An 18171-nucleotide genomic window follows, 5' to 3' on the forward strand; every position below is an offset into this window, starting at 1 on the left:
GGGCTGGATTTTCAATTGAAGGAGGGGTGAGCAGGGGTGCAGGCGCGCATTAAAAATTGCATTCCCACAGGGTGTCACTGGATCACGATGCCTCCAGACATTGATGCAATTTTAGGAAGGAAGGAGGAAGGAGGGAACAGAGAACCCACTCACCTCCAATTAACGACCCATTGAGCTCCTTGATCAGTTTGTTAATGGGCTCGGCAGGAATAGCAGGTAATTTTCAAAGTGGGAATTGCCAAACCGGAACAGTCTGGTGCATGTTAGTGCACAGCTGTTGGGGTCAATGGGGGAGCTGCAAAGTTTTTTTAATGGAATGGAAACATTCTTCCCACCAAGTGTAACACTGTGAGATCGGACACTATACCGTTTGCCTGGCTGTTTGGTCGATTCTCTGTGGGCTGAGGCTTCTGGCCCTCCAAATTCCTGCCTCTTTCCTGTTTGAGGCAGTGACAGGCCCTGTCATGGCTGCTGTCTGCCTTTGTGGCTCCTGCTCCAACAGGCATCTTCCCCCTCCTCGCAGAGCTCGGGGCCACTAATTGGGTCCCAAGCTCACCTCCGGCCCAATTAACGCATTAGAATTTGAAGATTGCAACACGAGAGAGACATAGACATAGAGCAGGGTCTGGACCTGGAAATTATCCTGACGTCTGGTTCCTGACCCCGATTTGAAAATCTAGTCCATTGTGTCAGCATTTGGTGACAAAAATCAGTGTGGATTAGATCCCTCTGTGTCTAATGGGAGGAAACCCAGCCACTGCATACTGTATGTGGCAGTTGTTATGAGAGCCGGAGTTTCTGTCCACAATGGGCAGTGGCTGGAATCCGGTATATTAGCTCCAGGACTCAGGTAGCAGCATGACTGAAGGCTCATGATGCTGGAACTCTAATGCTCAGTAATTCTACCACAGCCCACCTTGCACCAAATTGATGCCCATGTTTGCTGTGGGCAGAGGAACCTTCAGCCAAAGTTCTTTCTGATTCCTGGTTGAGTTGCCGGATGTTCCGGAGAACTCCCACTGAAGTTACGTTGGGAGTACACCAGAACGGTGGGGGAATTTCAGGATAATTGTTTACAAATTGAACAGAAAATTTCCCTTAAATGTTCACATCTCAGGATTGTGCAGAAGTTGCACACAGTTAGGTTCTTCTGTAGAATCAGGTCTATTTCTGTATCTTTCCCCTCTGTGTTGTTCCAAGTATGGACCCCAATCAGGAGCTGATGTGCAAGCGGCAGAGATTTTCTGAGAATGGAAAAGTGAAATGTTTAATCATTTCCGCCTGATTTTCACTGATCACAGAATCACAGAATCACAGAATAATACAGTGCAGAAGAGGCCCTTCGGCCCATCGAGTCTGTACCAGTGCATTAAAGACACTGACCTGTCTACCTAATCCCATTTGCCAGCATTTAGCCCATAGCCTTGAATGTTATGACGTGCCAGGTGCTCATCCAGGTACTTTTTAAAGGATGTGAGGCAACCTGCCTCTACCACCCTCCCAGGCAGGGCATTCCAGACCGTCCCCACCCTCTGGGTAAAAAAGTTCTTTGTCAAATCCCCCTTAAACCTCCTGCCCCTCACCTTAAACTTGTGTCCCCTCGTAGCTGATCATTAACATCCAATTAGAAAAAATTCCCAGATCCCAATCAGATTATCCTACAGTTTTTTACAACTCGAGACCACTTAAAATGTACCTAAAAATATTGAAATGGATGTTTATCACAGAGATTATCCTCCCATGTCTAAACTCTAATTTCTCATGCAGTATACTGGCAGTGAGATACACTAAAGGAATGTGTATGACATCTAAATAATCACTGTTAAAAATACTTTCCTGCAGCTATTATCATCTTAGAGGATGTGAGAGAGATAGAGAGTGAAGAGGTTAAAGGAGTGAATTCCAGAACTTAGAGCAAAGACAGCTGAAAGCACAGCCACCAATGGTGAAGCAATTAAAATGAGGGATGCAGCAAATTTCAGAACTGAAGGAGTGCTGTAATAGAATATTGGTATAATAGGCTTAATTATGTAGAATTTAGAAATAGTTAAAATATTATACCTTTTAGAATTAAAGATTCAAGACTCACTGACATTCCCCTTTAAGAAGGTCGAGTTAAAAAATGTCAAGGTCCCGGTTATGAACTAGAAACAAGTTGGGAAATCCATTTGTGTCTCTGTTGTCAGTGGCTTGGAAGAGAAACACACACATTGAAATATCCTGTGTGACATCAGTAAGAAGTAGCAATAAACATAATTCTCTTGTGGGATTGTTGATGCAGACAGGTTGGCATGGGAGGTTGCTTTGGGATAACATGGAATGGGAAATTATAGATAATAAAACAATAAATTGAATGGATTTACAGGAACAGAGGTCAAGTAAACACGATTATAAACATTTTGACCAGATAAATGTTCACAACTTCAAGAGCAAGAGAATTCCAGTAAAACATTAAATGAAGATGGTAGTTAAAGATATGGATTTTAAAAGCAGGGTAAACACAATCAAGAAGGTATGATCTATATGCTAAAAGTCAGATGACACTTCAGAAACAGTATAAACATGAGAGGTTTTGAAGCAAAGATTAGAAGTGTTGAATCCTCAACAATGCTTCTCAACGACAGGGAATTTAAGGTAAAAAGTTTACTTTAAATCAGTGGTAGGGAAATTATTGGAGAGGATTCTTCAGGACAGGATTTACTCCCATTTGGAAACAAACAAACTTATTAGCGAGAGGCAGCATGGTTTTGTGAAGGGGAGGTCATGTCTCATTAATTTGATTGAGTTTTTTGAGCAAGTGACGAAGATGATTGATGAAGGAAGGGCAGTGGATGTTATCTATATGGACTTCAGTAAAGCCTTTCACAAGGTCCCTCATAGCAGACTGGTACAAAAGGTGAAGTCACACGGGATCAGAGGTGAGCTGGCAAGATGGAATCAGAACTGGCTCTGTCATAGAAGACAGAGGGTAGCAGTGGAAGGGTGCTTTTCTGAATGGAGGGATGTGACAAATGGTGTTCCGCAGGGATCAGTGCTGGGACCTTTGCTCTTTGTAGTATATATAAATGAGTTGGAGGAAAATGTAGCTGGTCTGATTAGTAAGTTTGCGGATGACACAAAGGTTGGTGGAGTTGCGAATTGTGATGAGGATTGTCAGAGGATACAGCAGGATATAGATTGGAGACTTGGGCGGAGAAATGACAGATGGAGTTTAATCCGGACAAATGTGAGGTAATGCATTTTGGAAGATCTAATGCAGGTGGGAAGTATACAGCAAATGGCAGAACCCTTAGGAGGATTGACAGGCAGAGAGATCTGGGCGTACAAGTCCACAGGTCACTGAAAGTGGCAACGCAGGTGGATAAGGTAGTCAAGAAGGCATACGGCATGCTTGCCTTCATCGGTCGGGGCATAGAGTATAAAAATTGGCAAGTCATGCTGCAGCTGTGCAGAACTTTAGCTAGGCCACACTTAGAATATTGCGTACAATTCTGGTCGCCACACTACCAGAAGGACGTGGAGGCATTGGGGAGGGTACAGAAGAGGTTTACCAGGATGTTGCCTGGTCTGGAGGGCATTAGCTATGAGGAGAGGTTGGATAAACTCGGATTGTTTTCACTGGAACGACGGAGGAGGAGGGGTGACATGATAGAGGTTTACAAAGTTATGAGTGGCATGGACAGAGTGGATAGTCAGAAGCTTTTTCCCAGGGTGGAAGAGTCAGTTACTAGAGGACATGGGTTTAAGGTGAGAGGGGAAAAGTTTAGAGGGGATGTGCGAGGCAAGTTCTTTACACAGAGGGTGGTGAGTGCCTGGAACTTGCTGGCGGGGGAGGTGGTGGAAGCAGGTACGATAATGACGTTTAAGAGGCATCTTGACAAATACATGAATAGGATGGGGATAGAGGGAATGCAGAAGGTTTTAGTTTAGGCAGGCATCAAGATCGGCGGAGGCTTGGAGGGCCGAATGGCCTGTTCCTGTGCTGTACTGTTCTTTGTTCTTTGTTGATGGATATTCTGGATATTCTAAGATATTTTTGCTGTAACATTAGCAAGGTTAAACTTTTAGATTCTATGTTAGAAATAAGATTATGTATTACATCTTTTAGTAATATTTGATATTGTGATATATTTATCCACTTAGAAGTGTATTGCATGTTAAATTCTTTAATAAATCTATAAAAGTTCATAAATTGTCTCATGTAGCATTCTGTATGCAACTACAAAGAACCCCCTTTCTGTGTCTCTTTAAGTGGAGAGTTACATATTGAAGTGAGTTCCCACACCCTTATAATATCTGGGATATTTATGACTTAGCCATAATTATTAAAAATAGGCTATCCAAAAGATGGTAATATTCTCTGTTGGTTTTCTTTCTTTGAGGGAAAGCTAGTACAATTCTTTGGACCCAAGTAAGTGTATATGAGTATTAGTCTGGTCTGAACTTGATTAAAGGAGATTCATAGGGGTGTATTCCTGATTTAGTTTAGTCCCCATAAGGGGTTAAAGTCATAAATCACTTCAGTTGTTACACAAAAACGTGGTCTTCTTGTTAACAGAATCCTGCACTTTTATGTTAGTCTTTAATGTATATATTAGATTCATAAGTATGGAAGGAATGTTTTCTGTCAGTGGTATCAAGACCCTGATTTAAGAATCTAGAGATGGCAAGCTCTTGATCACGGTTTGTGGATCTTAAATCAGAACTCCCTCATTCTACTTTTGATGTTTGGAAATTTCGTTTAAAGTTCCCTTTAAATCCTAATTGTGATTAGGTCCTGATGTATTTTAATTCCTAGTTCAGATATAATTGCTAATAAAGAAGGGATTGGATTAATTTTCCCATTGTGTGAACAACTTGTTTTCGTAGATTACAGAATCCCATTCCACTGCCTCAGGCAGATCAGCTGGTAGTCTTGGAGATAGATATACGTGCTGGCCAGGGGTTTCGGATTAGGTGTCTTCCTCACAATGGGGTTCGCGATCAGAATTTGCTGGAGGATTATAGACAGCTACTGATACATTACCTTCAAATGAAACAAGCAATTCTCCATTGCTAATGATGGTGCTGCAGGTTTTCCTCTGTCTGTGGGACAGCCAGTGCAGTCTCAAATTACACCCCTAGGCGATGTGAATCTTAACTCTATATATGCCATGCGTGGCAAGCCGGTCCAGGCAAGCAAGATAAAACAAGGTGAATTTTAAATAACCTTGATAGAATTGATATTTGTTGTCAAGGCTGGAGTGCTGCCCATTTACGGCAACTCCTGTCCGTGATGCTAAGCTCTGATCTCAACCCCCCAATAATAAGTGCAATAGGTAAACATAAATATATTCCCATCTCCTGACTGCAACTCAGGGTGGACATGTAATGGGCTCAATTAAAGAAATCCTTCAAAGTACTGTTATGTTGAATGGTTTGGTAGCCGCCTATCGATTAGGTAAGGACCTTGCACATGGCAACTGGGAAATTGTTCACGGTTGTCTGGCTAACCAGTATCAGAATTCAGTATCAGAATTCTGATTTCCAGCATCTGCAGTATTTTGCTTTTATATCAGAATTCTTCACTTAGACTAGCCTGTGAAGGGGCTTTGTCTGCTTATCCTGATAACCAGCAGAGGTAGGATCATATTGAACACATTATCAACTCGAACCATGCCTTGCTGGGTCTACCCCTGTGGTCCAACCGGATCCTAAGGTTAAAAATAATACAGATAATGTCTCTGCTTCACACAGACAGGGACAGAATAGAAAATGGACTCCTTCTCAATCCAGTCGCCCACAGACTCATTCCTTTGGGCCCCCAGATGGGTGGTCTGGTCAGTCTATACCACCATCTCGCCAGGAGCGCAAGTAGCATGTTTCCCTCGAACGGTGGGAACGGTCTATCACCACACCTCACAGAGATAGCAGGGTCATCTGGGATCCATATAGGGATGAATTTTACACTGGCCGTTCCTATCACAGAGTAATGGGAGGTTCCAGGGTTGACAAAGGCAGAGTTCAGAAAGAATCCCAACAGGATCGGCATCCACCCCGAAGGGGCGACAGTCGTGACTGTAAACCCTCTGATAGACCATCTAAGGGATCGGGAAAGCATGAGACTCCTAAGAGAGAGGGGCAGACTTCAGTTAAAGTCATCAGAAATCAAGACAGGTCTGATAGTCAGGACTCAGAAGCATCTGACTCTCCACAGTGAAGGGCTGGCACCCAGCCAGGGTCTCTCGAATTCCCCTATGCCCTGGCAACACTGCCCACTGCTGAACAGGTACAATCACTCTTTGATGCGGGAGCTGATTACTCAGTCATGGATCCTGTAATTATATAACCTCAGTGGTCAGATTTGGAAAGCCGACTTTATCAATCATCATTAGGGGGATTTATACAGTATAAGACACAACAGATTGACTTTTATACCATTCCTGTTACCATTTATGGTATTACAGACACCCTGAAGATGGGATTGGTACCTGATTTGGTTTTTCCTCTTATTATCGGACAGCCTGATATTATATACTTCCCTAAAATCACGTCCAGGCCTGTGGAGGTATCCACGGACCAGGATGACCGACAGAGATATATTCAGGCACAGCTAGACCACACCTGTCCAGACATGGGGTGATAAGAATCTTTTGGAATAGCTCCTAGACAAGTAATACCCTTATCTACTGCATCATCTGAATCAATGTAGCAAGGTAGATATCGAACCTCATTCTCTTGATGCAGGCTGGCACAAGCCCAGGAAACAGTGGCCTATTCAGGATCATAAAGGGAAATGAGATCTGCTTGAAACTATTAGGGATTTAGAGGAACACGGTGCCCTAATAAAAATGCCCTCTACAACTAATTCGCCATTGTTTGGTGTCCCTAAACCTGATGGCAGGTGGAGATTAGTGGTTGATTACACATCCCTTAATAAATTTTCAGTGCCGAACGCTGCTCAACAGCAAAATTCCACTGCCCTTCTTTCCAAAGGAAAATGAGAAAAATTTAAATCTCGTATTGATTTGGCTCATGGTTTTTGGTTCACATCCACTTAAAGAATCTGACTGGCAATAAAATGCGATGACAGCCCTGGATGGTTTTCAATACTGTTGGACTAGATTACCTCAGGGATTTCAAAACTGTCCCGTTCTTTATTCTGCACTTGTTATTAATCTTTTAAAAGACCTGCCCAATGTTAACTCTTATGTGGATGACATTTATGTTTCACATTATGATCTCCAGGAACATTTGCAGGCTGTTAATACAGTTTTATCCTGGCTCACTACTGCTGGATACCTGATCAACATTAAAAAGAGTCTGTTTATTCGGGAGGAAGTAGATTTTTTAAATTTATTTATTTATTTTTTATTTATTTTTTTATTTAGAGATACAGCACTGAAATTGGCCCTTCGGCCCACCGAGTCTGTGCCGACCAACAACCACCCATTTATACTAACCCTACAGTAATCCCATATTCCCTATCACCTACCTACACTAGGGGCAATTTACAATGGCCAATTTACCTATCACCTGCAAGTCTTTGGCTGTAGGAGGAAACCGGAGCACCCGGCGAAAACCCACGCAGACACAGGGAGAACTTGCAAACTCTGCACAGGCAGTATAGGCCTCCGTATAACTGGGAATGGTTGGGGATTAACTCAGTCCTATAAAGAGAAACTAGACACAATTCAATATCCCCGAACTTTGAAAATTCTTCAGGCAAGTTTAGGACTCCTGAACTTTGCTCGATCATTTACACCGACCTTTGCTGAGCTCTCAGCACCTCTGTATGCTCGAGTAGGCGAGACAGTAAAAGGCCCATTCATTTTTACCACAGATGATTACTTGAAATTGCAACAACTGTGCCGTGATGTACAGAAGGCTATAGATCTGGAGTAAAGGGACTTGCAGGTCCCACTTAATCTTCATGTTAAAACATCTCCGAAAGTAGCAGTTGCAGTTTTTTACTATGAAAATCGAATTGTGCTGGTTCAGTTTCATTCCTATAATTTTTCCAAAGTTGAAAGATGGTACAATAATAAGGAAAAGGTTATGACAATGATAGTTCAGTGTCTCATTAAAGCATGACCCCTTCAAGAGATACATCCCATTACAAGTTATCCTGAAATACCAGATTTGAGATCAGTTTAGCGAATGGTCTCTGATGAGAGAAGAGTCATTCAAATCCGATACGACAAATGGGCCTCCTTTTTGAATGATCCTACACTCATTTTTAAATTTCTATCCTCAGACATGGATTTAGAACATCTCCCTGTTATGGAAGATGATGATACTGAGGAGAAAGTTAAACAAGTACCTCTGAAACCACTTACAGATTATCATCAGGTTATTTACTGTGATGTGTCATCAATGATGATTAAAAAAGGGATATCCCAACAATCCTCAGCTGGGATGGGGATAGTAATAGGTACCTTTCAGGATTCTTATTCTTTCTATCCAGGAGGAGTACTGTTCATACCCCTTGGCCAACTGACAGCACAGTATGCTGAAGCTGCAGCATTACGGTATGCTTGAGAAAAGGCAGACCCTATTAAGCCTGCATTAATTTGTAGAGATAGTGACTATTGTAAATGGGCTTACTACCAAGACCTAGTGTTCCGGGAGCAAACAGGCTTTACCAATCATCAAAGTAAACCCATAAAACACAAGTTGTTGTGGGAAGATATTCTGTATTTGAGAAAGGACAAATGTAATTGTCAGGTAATTCATGTACCCGGGCATACCACTGGTTCAATACATTCAAAGGGCAACAGTCTTACAGATGGACAGGCAAAACATTCAGTCTGCATGACACCCCCTCGAGAGGGGCCAGCCATAGTTAATGTAATCATTAGAGCAGAATGGGCAGCTAATCAGGATGAGGAACTGATTCAGCTGTTAGACCCGACAAAAGAGAATCCAAAAGAATATCCATCAAAGTGCTTCTATTCCGAGGCCCCGACTGGTATTGTACTGGTTAAGTTGCCCAAGGATGTCCGGGAGGTACCCCCGAATCACAAACAAGAACGGCTTGTAAAAGAAGCTCACGAGACACATAGTGGTGCCCGAACAATATTCTCTAAGTTGACTCCTTTATACTAGTGGCCAGGCATGCTTAAAGCCTGTAAAACATACATAGCAAATTGTGAGCCATGTAATTTGATTAACAAATCATCACTTATTAAACCACCACCTTTGGCTCCTGTGAAGACTAATAAATCAATTGAGAAATTTTAGCACACCATGTCATCCGCAGTCAGCGGGACTGGTGGAACGTAAAAACCAGGAAGTAAAAAAGCTATTGACCAAACTGTTGAGAATCAGAGGGAATAAGTGGACCGCCATCATTCCGGAAGTACAGTTATCACTAAATAATGTGCCCATGTGTGCATCAGGGACAGTGTTCCCTAGGACACGGTATTATTTAATGTATGGTGTTGAAATACAAACATCACTTACTCACAGTTCTTTTATTGCCTTTATGCTTTCTGACTCCTTGACCTGACAGCAGCAATTAGATTTGAAACAAGAAATAACAGATTAAATTCATGAAATTGATCAGAAGATCAGAGCGAAGACTAGACAAAAACAGGTAAATGACAAAACTTGGCAACGTGTAACCGGGGAATGCGTTCAGGAGAGAAAGTTTGAACAGAAACCTGGTTTGAGTCCTAAGTGGAAGAAACCTGTTCAAATTCATTCTTTTATTAATGAAAGAACTGTCAAAATGTTTGCTAACCAGATGAATGGCAAGCGGTCTTTTTAAATTGTCTTTGTAGACAACCTGAGGAGGTGTTCTGAAGGGTATAGGAATGGAGGAACTGTACAAGGTGCAGTTTCAGGACCCAGCCCAGAGGATGGCATCGGAAACGGTACTAACTGAACTGAAACTAACTGCGTCAGTAAATGTTCCTCACCCAGGCAGGACCTTGCAATGCCTTAAAGGTCAGTTTCATTGGGAACCACACTCAGCATGAGCGATAGTCAAGTCACAATGACAGAAGAAGGAAAGACTGTGGGAAAGGAATGAAGTATTGCAGACTCTCAGTGATGGGACTTGCTCTTGCATAAAGCAAGGATTAAAGTATTGCTAGATTCTTTTGTTAATGATCTTCTGGATGCAAGCAGTGCATGTGACATGCCAAAGATGTCTTACTGCTTGAACACCTTACCCTATGCGATTTCTTGCAGAGAAGCAGAAATTGAACATTTTACTGCATTTGCCCTGAGTGACTTTGGAGAGGAGGTAATGCAAGTGATGTTCTTATTCATCATAACATTGGAAGACTGCGATGGTACTGAGGAAAACATGGTGGAATGGTTTTTCTTTGTATTGCCACGTTAGCTTCTGATGGACTGTACACCTGTTATAAAGATAATCAAGTTCTGCATAACACTTTTATCCAGGTGACCTCAGACTTCTCTAATGTTCAGCTCTATTCATTTTATTCCTGCTATGAGGACGTTGGCTGGAATGTGACTGAAAATAGACTAAAACATATTTCAGTTTAACTCAACAGGACTTTATCGGATTACGATCAAGCGGCAGCTATAGCATCTTAATTCTTTACCTCATCGCATGATTTCATCAGTTGATCATTGATGTTCGACATGTCGGCATACAGTCATCTCAGTAGACATTTTTCAACCTCAGATCACCGACACTTTGCACAATTTTATTCTGAACTTTGTGATTGCATTATAAGATTCATTTTTGGAAAATTTAGATGATCCGTGTAAAAACGCAGAAGATGATTGTTGTCAGTGTTGTCTTTTGTATTATTTCCCTGTTTCACATAATAGGTTATGACATTTATTGAATGCTTATATTTTAGGCATTTTTTTTAGTTTAAACAACCTTTTTTCGTTCTTCGCCTTTATACGGGTCAAGAGGAAGGTGTGATGGAATAGGTATAATAAGCTTAATTGGGTAGAATTTAGAAATATTTAAAATATTATACCTTTTAGAATTAAAGATTGAATAAATGGTCAGGTTTCCAAGACTCACTGACATTCCCCTTTAAGAAGGTAAAGTTAAAACATTTCAAGGTCCCTCTTATGAACTAGAAACAAGTTGGGAAATCCATTTGTGTCTCTGTTGTCAGGGGCTTAGAAGATAAATACATACATTGAAATATCCTGTGTGACAACATTAAGAGGTAACAATAAACTTAATTGTTTGTGGGATTCTTGATGCAGAAATGTCGGCTGCGGAGGTTGCTTTTGGGTGCCATGGAAAGGGCAATTATAGATAATAAAACAATAAATGGAATGGACTTACAGGAACAAGAGGTCAAGTAAACATAATTATAAACATTTTGACCAGATAAATGCTCACAACTTCAAGAGCAAGAGAATTCCAGTAAAACATTACGTGGTTAAAGATTTGGATTTTAAAAGCAGGATAAACACAAGCAGAAAGGTGACATCTATATGCTAAAAGTAAGATGACACTTCAGAAACAGTATAAACATGAGAGGTTTTGAAGCAAAGATTAGAAGTGTTGAATCCTCAACAATGCTTCTCAACTATGAGGATTTTAAGGCAAAAACTTCACATTAAATTTTGATGGATATTCTGGATATTCTAAGATATTTTTGCTGTAACATTAGCAAGGTTAAACTTTTGGATTCTATGTTAGAAATAAGATTGTGTTACATCTTTTAGTAATATTTGATATTGTGAGATACTGATCCACTTAGAAGTGTATTGCATGTTAAATTCTTTAAAAAATCTATAAAAGTTAATAAATCATCTCATGTAGCATTCTGTATACAACTACAAAGAACCCCCTCGCTGTGTCACTTTAAGTGGAGAGATATGTATTGAAGAGAATTCCCAGACTCTTATAATATCTGGGATATTTATGATTTAGCCATAATTATGAAAAATAGGCTATCCAAAAGGTGGTAATATTCTCTGTTGGTTTTCTTTCTTTGAGCGAAAGCTAGTACAATTATTTGGACCCAAATAAGTATCTATGAGAATTAATCTGGTTTGAACTTGATTAAAGGAAATTCATAGGGATGTACTCCTGATTTGGTTTCGTCCCTATAACGGGTGAAAGACATAAATCACTTCAGTGCAGATATCTTGATGGTTTATAGGGCTGGAGGAGGATACGGAGGTAGGGAGGGGGTGGGACATGGAAAGAGTTGAAACAAGGATGAAGTTTTAAAATTGAGGTGTTGTTGGATTGGGAGCCCATGCTGGTCAGTGAGCACAGGGTGATGGGTGAATGAGACTTGGTAAGAAACAAGATACAGGCAGCAGAGTTTTGCATAAGTACAAGTTTCTGTAAGATGGAAGATGGGAGACTATCCCCAGAGTCATTGTCTAGAGATTGCAAAGGCACAGATGAAGGTTTTGGCAACAGATGAGCTGAGGCACGGGTGAAGTCGTGCAATTTTACAGAGGTAGAATTAGACGGTTTTAGTGATGGCGCAAATATGTGATCTGAAACTCATCTCTGAGTCAAACACAAGACCAAAGCTGTGAACAGTCTGGCTCAACTTCAGCCAGTTGACAGGGAGAGGGATGGAAACAATAGGCAGGAAATGGAGTTCGTGGTTGGGACGAGGACAACGGTTTCAGTCTTCCCAATATTTAGTTGGAGGAAGTTTAAAGTAGGGAGAGGTGGAAAGCCAGAGAGTGTAAGGGAGGCAATTCCGATGTTTTGGACCTCGGTAGCCCAAGGCATGGCTGCCAGTGTTGGGACGATCAAAATCGAGATGCCAGAATTACAGGATTGGAGGGACCTCGGAGGGTTGTAGGGCTGGAGGATGTTATAGAGATAGGGAGAGGTGAGGCCTTGGAGAGATTTGAAACAACACTGAGAACTTTAAAATCAAGATGTTACCACACCTGGAGCCAATGTAGGTCAGAGAGCACAGGGGTGATGGGTCAACAGGATTTAATGTCAGTTCAGATACTTGCAGCAGAGTGTTGGAAGCTCTAGTTTACTGAAGGTGGAAGATGGTGGGGGGGCAGCCAGGAGAGCAGTGGAATAGTTAAGGCTAGAGTTGACACTTTGTCCATTAGACAGTAACCACTCTCGTTTCTTCCATTCTGCTTTCCTCATTCTCCTTTGCCATTAATTTGGAGAAGGGAGGATTTCCTTTGGGGGAAACTCCATGTCAATAGAGAAGAACCTTTCAATCTGGATGGGGGAGGGGTAAATATTTCTTGTTTGTCTGAAAGGCCCTCAGTCTGTCCAATGAATATCCACCTCTGTCAATCACCAAAGGAAAAAGAAAAGGTTTTTGAAGAAAAAAATTGCTTCTCAGCCCCGATATACCCTGAATTAGAATGTCTGGAGCAGGCTGCTAACAACTGGAGCCCATTCATCAGTGTTGGATGATCCTGGCAACAGATGAACCTCTGTCCTCTCAGCATCACTTACACTGTCTGCAATGGTCGTGCATTCATGGGGTTTCTGCTCAGCGTGCTAACCTGGTGAGGGTATAAATATAAAGGAGCTTCCACATGAGGGCCCGGGTGGAGAAAACAAAACCCTAAACTGTTACACGACAATAAAATGAGTTGTTAACCCATTATAAACAGAGCTCAGCCCAATCTTTGAAATGCACCATGCTGTTACACTATTTTACAATATTATAACACAGAATTCTGTTCCAGATTTCAGCCAGCAATTGTGAGTCTTGTTTACCATCTTATTGTGTATTCTCAGTATTAGAAATGTTGCAGGACAGCAATTAAATACCGAATAAGGGAATATTTTATGATATATATAAATATACAAACAATGACAGGCAGGATAAGAGCCTCTGGTCCATCCAGACATTCCCACACAATTTTGAAACAGGTCTATCTTTCACTTGAAGGAATTCAGAGAATCAATGATTCCCACATGAGCCGGCAGCCTGTTCCCGAGTCCACTATTCTCTGGGAAAAGAATCACCTCCTGATATTTCACCCAGATCTGACCTTATACAATTTACAACTGTGACTCCTGGTCCTCTCTAAATTATTTAATAGAAACAAACTGTCAATTCAAACACAATCTATTTCCCTTCATCATCTTATAAACCTCAATCACATCACCCCAAGTCTCTGCTTCCCTATAGTGTAGAGACCCAGCTCTCTTATTTCTTCTAATTTAGCTGCACCTGTAACTCTGCTTTCACAAGATTTTCATTTAACTGGTTCCTTACTGTGCTCCAAAGCTGAGTCATTGAACTGAAAACCTTTTTACAGTAATCATTTGAGACTAGGATTGAAAGTACGAAAGATATTATGTTAAAAATTTGTCTGTTTGCACCGTGTGGAAATTGTTTGAAATTTTCAGCCCATCTTGATTACTTTTTTTCTCCTTAGAAATTAACAGCTAAATATTCTTTGGCACCAGTTTTTGGGCTGGGTTGGGGGTTTGCAAATCACGATCTGCTCACGCCCATTCCCGTTGAAACAGGCAAACTATGTGCTGCCTCCTCATTTCAATGATTTCAGCGTGCAGCTCAGTGTGACCCGCACTGCTGGCTGGCTGCAAACTGTGACCCAGGAAACCTCCAGCTCTTAAAGACAGTTTGTTCCTCTTAAAGAGAAGTTGCAGTAAATGAAAGAAGGCTGCTGTTGAGAGCCAGTGCAGCAATTGGAGTGAATGGAAATAGAGCACCAGGGCAGAGAGAGGACCCACGGTTCACAGATGTGACGCTGGAGGCCTTAGTTATGGAGATCAACAGGAGGAGAGACGCCATGGACTGAATTTTGCAGCTAAGCCGTGGGTCCTGATGTCAGGACCGGAAACGGGTGCCGCTCCCACATGGGCAGGGATCAGCAGGCCACAAGCAATCTTCCAGCAGCCGGCCAATTAGGGGACATGCAGGGCCGACCACTGAGAGTGTGGAGGTGGAATGGGAAGCAGCAGAGGCGGAGTCAAATGATGACAGGTGTTGGCACCATCTTTAAAGGGCTGCCGCATTGCATGTAATGGGGACTGCCTGGAAAGCTTAGATGTTTAAGCAAACCTGCAGCCAGAATGACAGAAGGAAGACCTTGTGTAGCCCATAGTTCAGTGGTGCCTCCCTGCGGGTTCTTCTCCAGGCTGCAAGGGCAAGGCGAGAGGTCCTCTTCCACAGGGACAGGAGGAGGAGACCAAGCAAATATGGACAGAGATTGCAGAGAGGGTCAGCAGCCGTGGGGTCACCCCCCCGAACCTGGATCCAAAACTGCAAGCCGTCAATGACCTTACTCAGTCTGTCAAGGTGAGAACTCCTTACCCCTTTTCCCTTTGGGTCTTGCATGTGGCAACATGAGAGGGTGAGTTTGGTGGAGAGGGAGTGATCACCCAGTCATTCGCAAAGGGGTCAGGCAGATGTCAGAGCCAGGTCTGCATCTCGATAAGAGGCGCCCGTCTGTAATTGCTGACCTCCACCAGCTCCCTCGAGAGTGGCTGCATACAGGAGGCATTCATGTGTCCTCATCATGGATCACTGGGCTGCCACCAATAGACATTGTGCTCCTCTCCATGTTCATCAATCTACTTGCAGGAGAAGACAGCCCAAAATTTCAAGGAACAGGCAAAGACTGGGGGAGGGGTTCCATTCCTGTTCATCCTGACCCCCAGGGAAGAGGAGCCCTGATCCAGCAGGGCAGTACGGTGCCACTCCATCACTGATGGTGAGAGAGGAGTGCCAACCCAAGAGACTGAGCGGCCGACTGCAGAGTAACAAGGGTTCATTGGCACACACAAGGCATAGTGCTCATGTGTCCACCACTGAACACATAGATCTCCACAGTAGGGATAGATGGAATGCTGCATTGTGAAGCCCCTAACTCTTCAATGTATCTATTCTCTCCTGCAGGTCAGGCCAATAGGCAGAGAGCTGGTGAGACCGGGGGACAGCCAGCTGCCTCTGAGGATGAAGAGAGAGCCTCAGAGGATGCACCGTTATATCATTCCCCTCACCCTCACCAGCGCAGATTCTCTCACGGTGGTGGGTATCTGTTTATGCTTAGATTCGGGTACACAGCCTGGAGAGCACAGCACGGACACACCCAGACAGCTGATAGAAGCTATGACAGCCGAGGCCACTTACAGTCAGAGGACTGCTGGAGACCAGGGCAATGCTGGGCCCCAGGCTGATGATCTTCCTCTGGAGTAGGCCACATGGCAAATGCTGCAGTTGTAGCGAGAGGTGAGGGAATATCTAGCTGAGTTTCCAGAGGCTATGTGTACCCAAGCACAGACAATGGAGGAGTCCATCCAGGCCTTGAGTACTGCCCTGTCTCTGATGGGTGTGAGCTTGGTTTCCTCCATGGAGAAATTGGCGACCCTCATGGAGAGCCAGATCGAGCCGAGCAGTCAGTGGATGCTGGAGATGTACAGTGGCCTGCATGCAATCACCTCGTCTATGAGCTCCATACAGCAGTGACCAGACGAGAGGGGATGAGACTCCTGAAAACTCCACCAGGTCCTCACAGTGCTCAGGTCAGCAGGGAGGTACAAGTGTGCCCTGCCTCTGACAGATGCCTTCTGCATCTGGGGGCTTCTCTCAGGGTGCTCCTGGTGTGAACAGCGGTTCCTCAGCACCTCTTCCAGTGACACCAGCACCTCCAGTAGCTGTAACAACAGAAGCCAGAGAACGACCATCAAGATCATCCCAAGCCACGGGGCAGCAAGATCAGCACCATGCCTCCACCTCAGCTCCAAGCACAGGGGGAGCATCACATAGGAGCATGTGTAAGAAATTTAAGAAGAGCACTGAGCTGTACTTGGGGTTCACGGGTGAATAGAGTATCAAACTGTTAAGCCTCACATTTGTTGTGACGATTAATAAAGGATTAATGTATTTCGTCTGACATCTTCTAATTCTTGCTGCCCTTTGGGACTTCAGTTACACACTGGCTCCCTCAAGGGGCTGGTTGAGGGGGACAATGCCACGTGTGGTCAATGCTTCACCCTTGTTGCTGTGTAATGGGCACCTGGCACTGGATAATGGAATGCTGAATTAAGTAGGTGACAGCAGGGTTACAGGAAGGTCAGGCTTTATTGGCATGGCTCCAAAAGGTAGTAAGGGTCATATGACATGTCTGTGTATTAGTACCTCCCGAGCCTCCCTTGTGTGTATCTCATTGCGCTGTGCCCTCGGTCCCTGGGGCCTTTCATCTTGCATCACCTGGTCAGCAGCCTCCTCCACATCCTCATCATCGGAGGATTACAAGATCCTCATTGTTGAACACCTTCCCCCTCTGCAGATCCAGGTTGTACAGTGTATAGCAGACCACCATGATACACGAGACCCTCACTGGGACATACTGAAGGGTTCCACCGGATCTATCAAGGCACCTGAACATCTTAAGAAGGCCTATGGCCAGCTGGAAGGTCATTCGGGGTACCCAGTGTCAGGGATGGTACCTCTCCTCTGCATCTGTGTGTGGAGAGGTGCCGTCTTCAGAGACACTGCTGCTCAGACATTAGAAGGTAGTTGATCCTCGGACAGTAGACACTGTCTGGATGTTACCCTATTCTACACTCAGGAGGCTGGTCGAGTGCACCTCTCTCCCCTTCCCCTGCATCCCCACACCGAGGCAGGACCTCCTGTTGCTGATCTTCCACGATCTGTGGCTGGACCTCCCTCCCTCCCTGCTGTTCCTCTTCCTCAGCGTGGGCCCTGAAGCCTGGGTGAATGAGGTTCATGGCAAATTTTCTCTCTCAGTGTACAAGGCCTTATATGCAAATAGCCACTCTCTCCCATATCCATTTCATCTGCTCAAGTTGAGTTGAGGTCTGGGGCAGAGCAGCCATGATCTTATTGAATGGTGGGGCAGGCTTGAGGAGCTGAATGGCCTACTCCTGCTCCTATTTCTTATGTTCTTCAGTGCCACTGACTCAATGGGACTCTGGTGACAGCCTCTGCACCCCCCCCCCCCCCCTTCCTGGCTTCATTTGCTTCTGCACCCACTGCTCTACCCTCCCTGGTACCCCACTCTGGCTGTCTCAATGAATGCCCTCAAGGAAAACTTTCTGAAGGGATTGGGAGCAGGTGGCCAGGTAGATGAACTCAGTCTGACCCCAAGAACCACGCAGCAGTGATGGAAGAATAACCTGATTCGAGTGGTCAAGGTCAGTGAAGACATCCTCAAAGGACATCTCCTACCCACCGCGCCACCAACCTCTCATGCTGCTCAATGCACCACACCCATCATTCACCCATCAGTAATCAG

General features: G+C 43.7%; 1 protein-coding gene across 3 annotated transcripts in view; it reads right to left on the reverse strand.

The window, feature by feature from the left end:
- Nucleotides 1-883: 883 nt before the first annotated feature.
- The window catches only part of LOC137377781 (sodium- and chloride-dependent neutral and basic amino acid transporter B(0+)-like), a 392958-nt gene continuing 375670 nt past the window's right edge, over nt 884-18171 (reverse strand). For 2 of the 3 annotated variants that reach the window (XM_068047832.1, XM_068047830.1), the window contains one exon: nt 884-1244. In XM_068047832.1, coding sequence (XP_067903933.1) covers nt 1107-1244 — 138 coding nt within the window. In that variant the 3' untranslated portion in view covers nt 884-1106. Of the gene's footprint in view, nt 1245-9444; nt 9487-18171 lie in introns of all 3 variants that reach the window. The other variant, XM_068047831.1, reaches the window with a different exon arrangement.

Source organism: Heterodontus francisci, chromosome 15 (genome assembly GCF_036365525.1).
Source record: "Heterodontus francisci isolate sHetFra1 chromosome 15, sHetFra1.hap1, whole genome shotgun sequence".
Classification (NCBI taxonomy): domain Eukaryota; kingdom Metazoa; phylum Chordata; class Chondrichthyes; order Heterodontiformes; family Heterodontidae; genus Heterodontus; species Heterodontus francisci.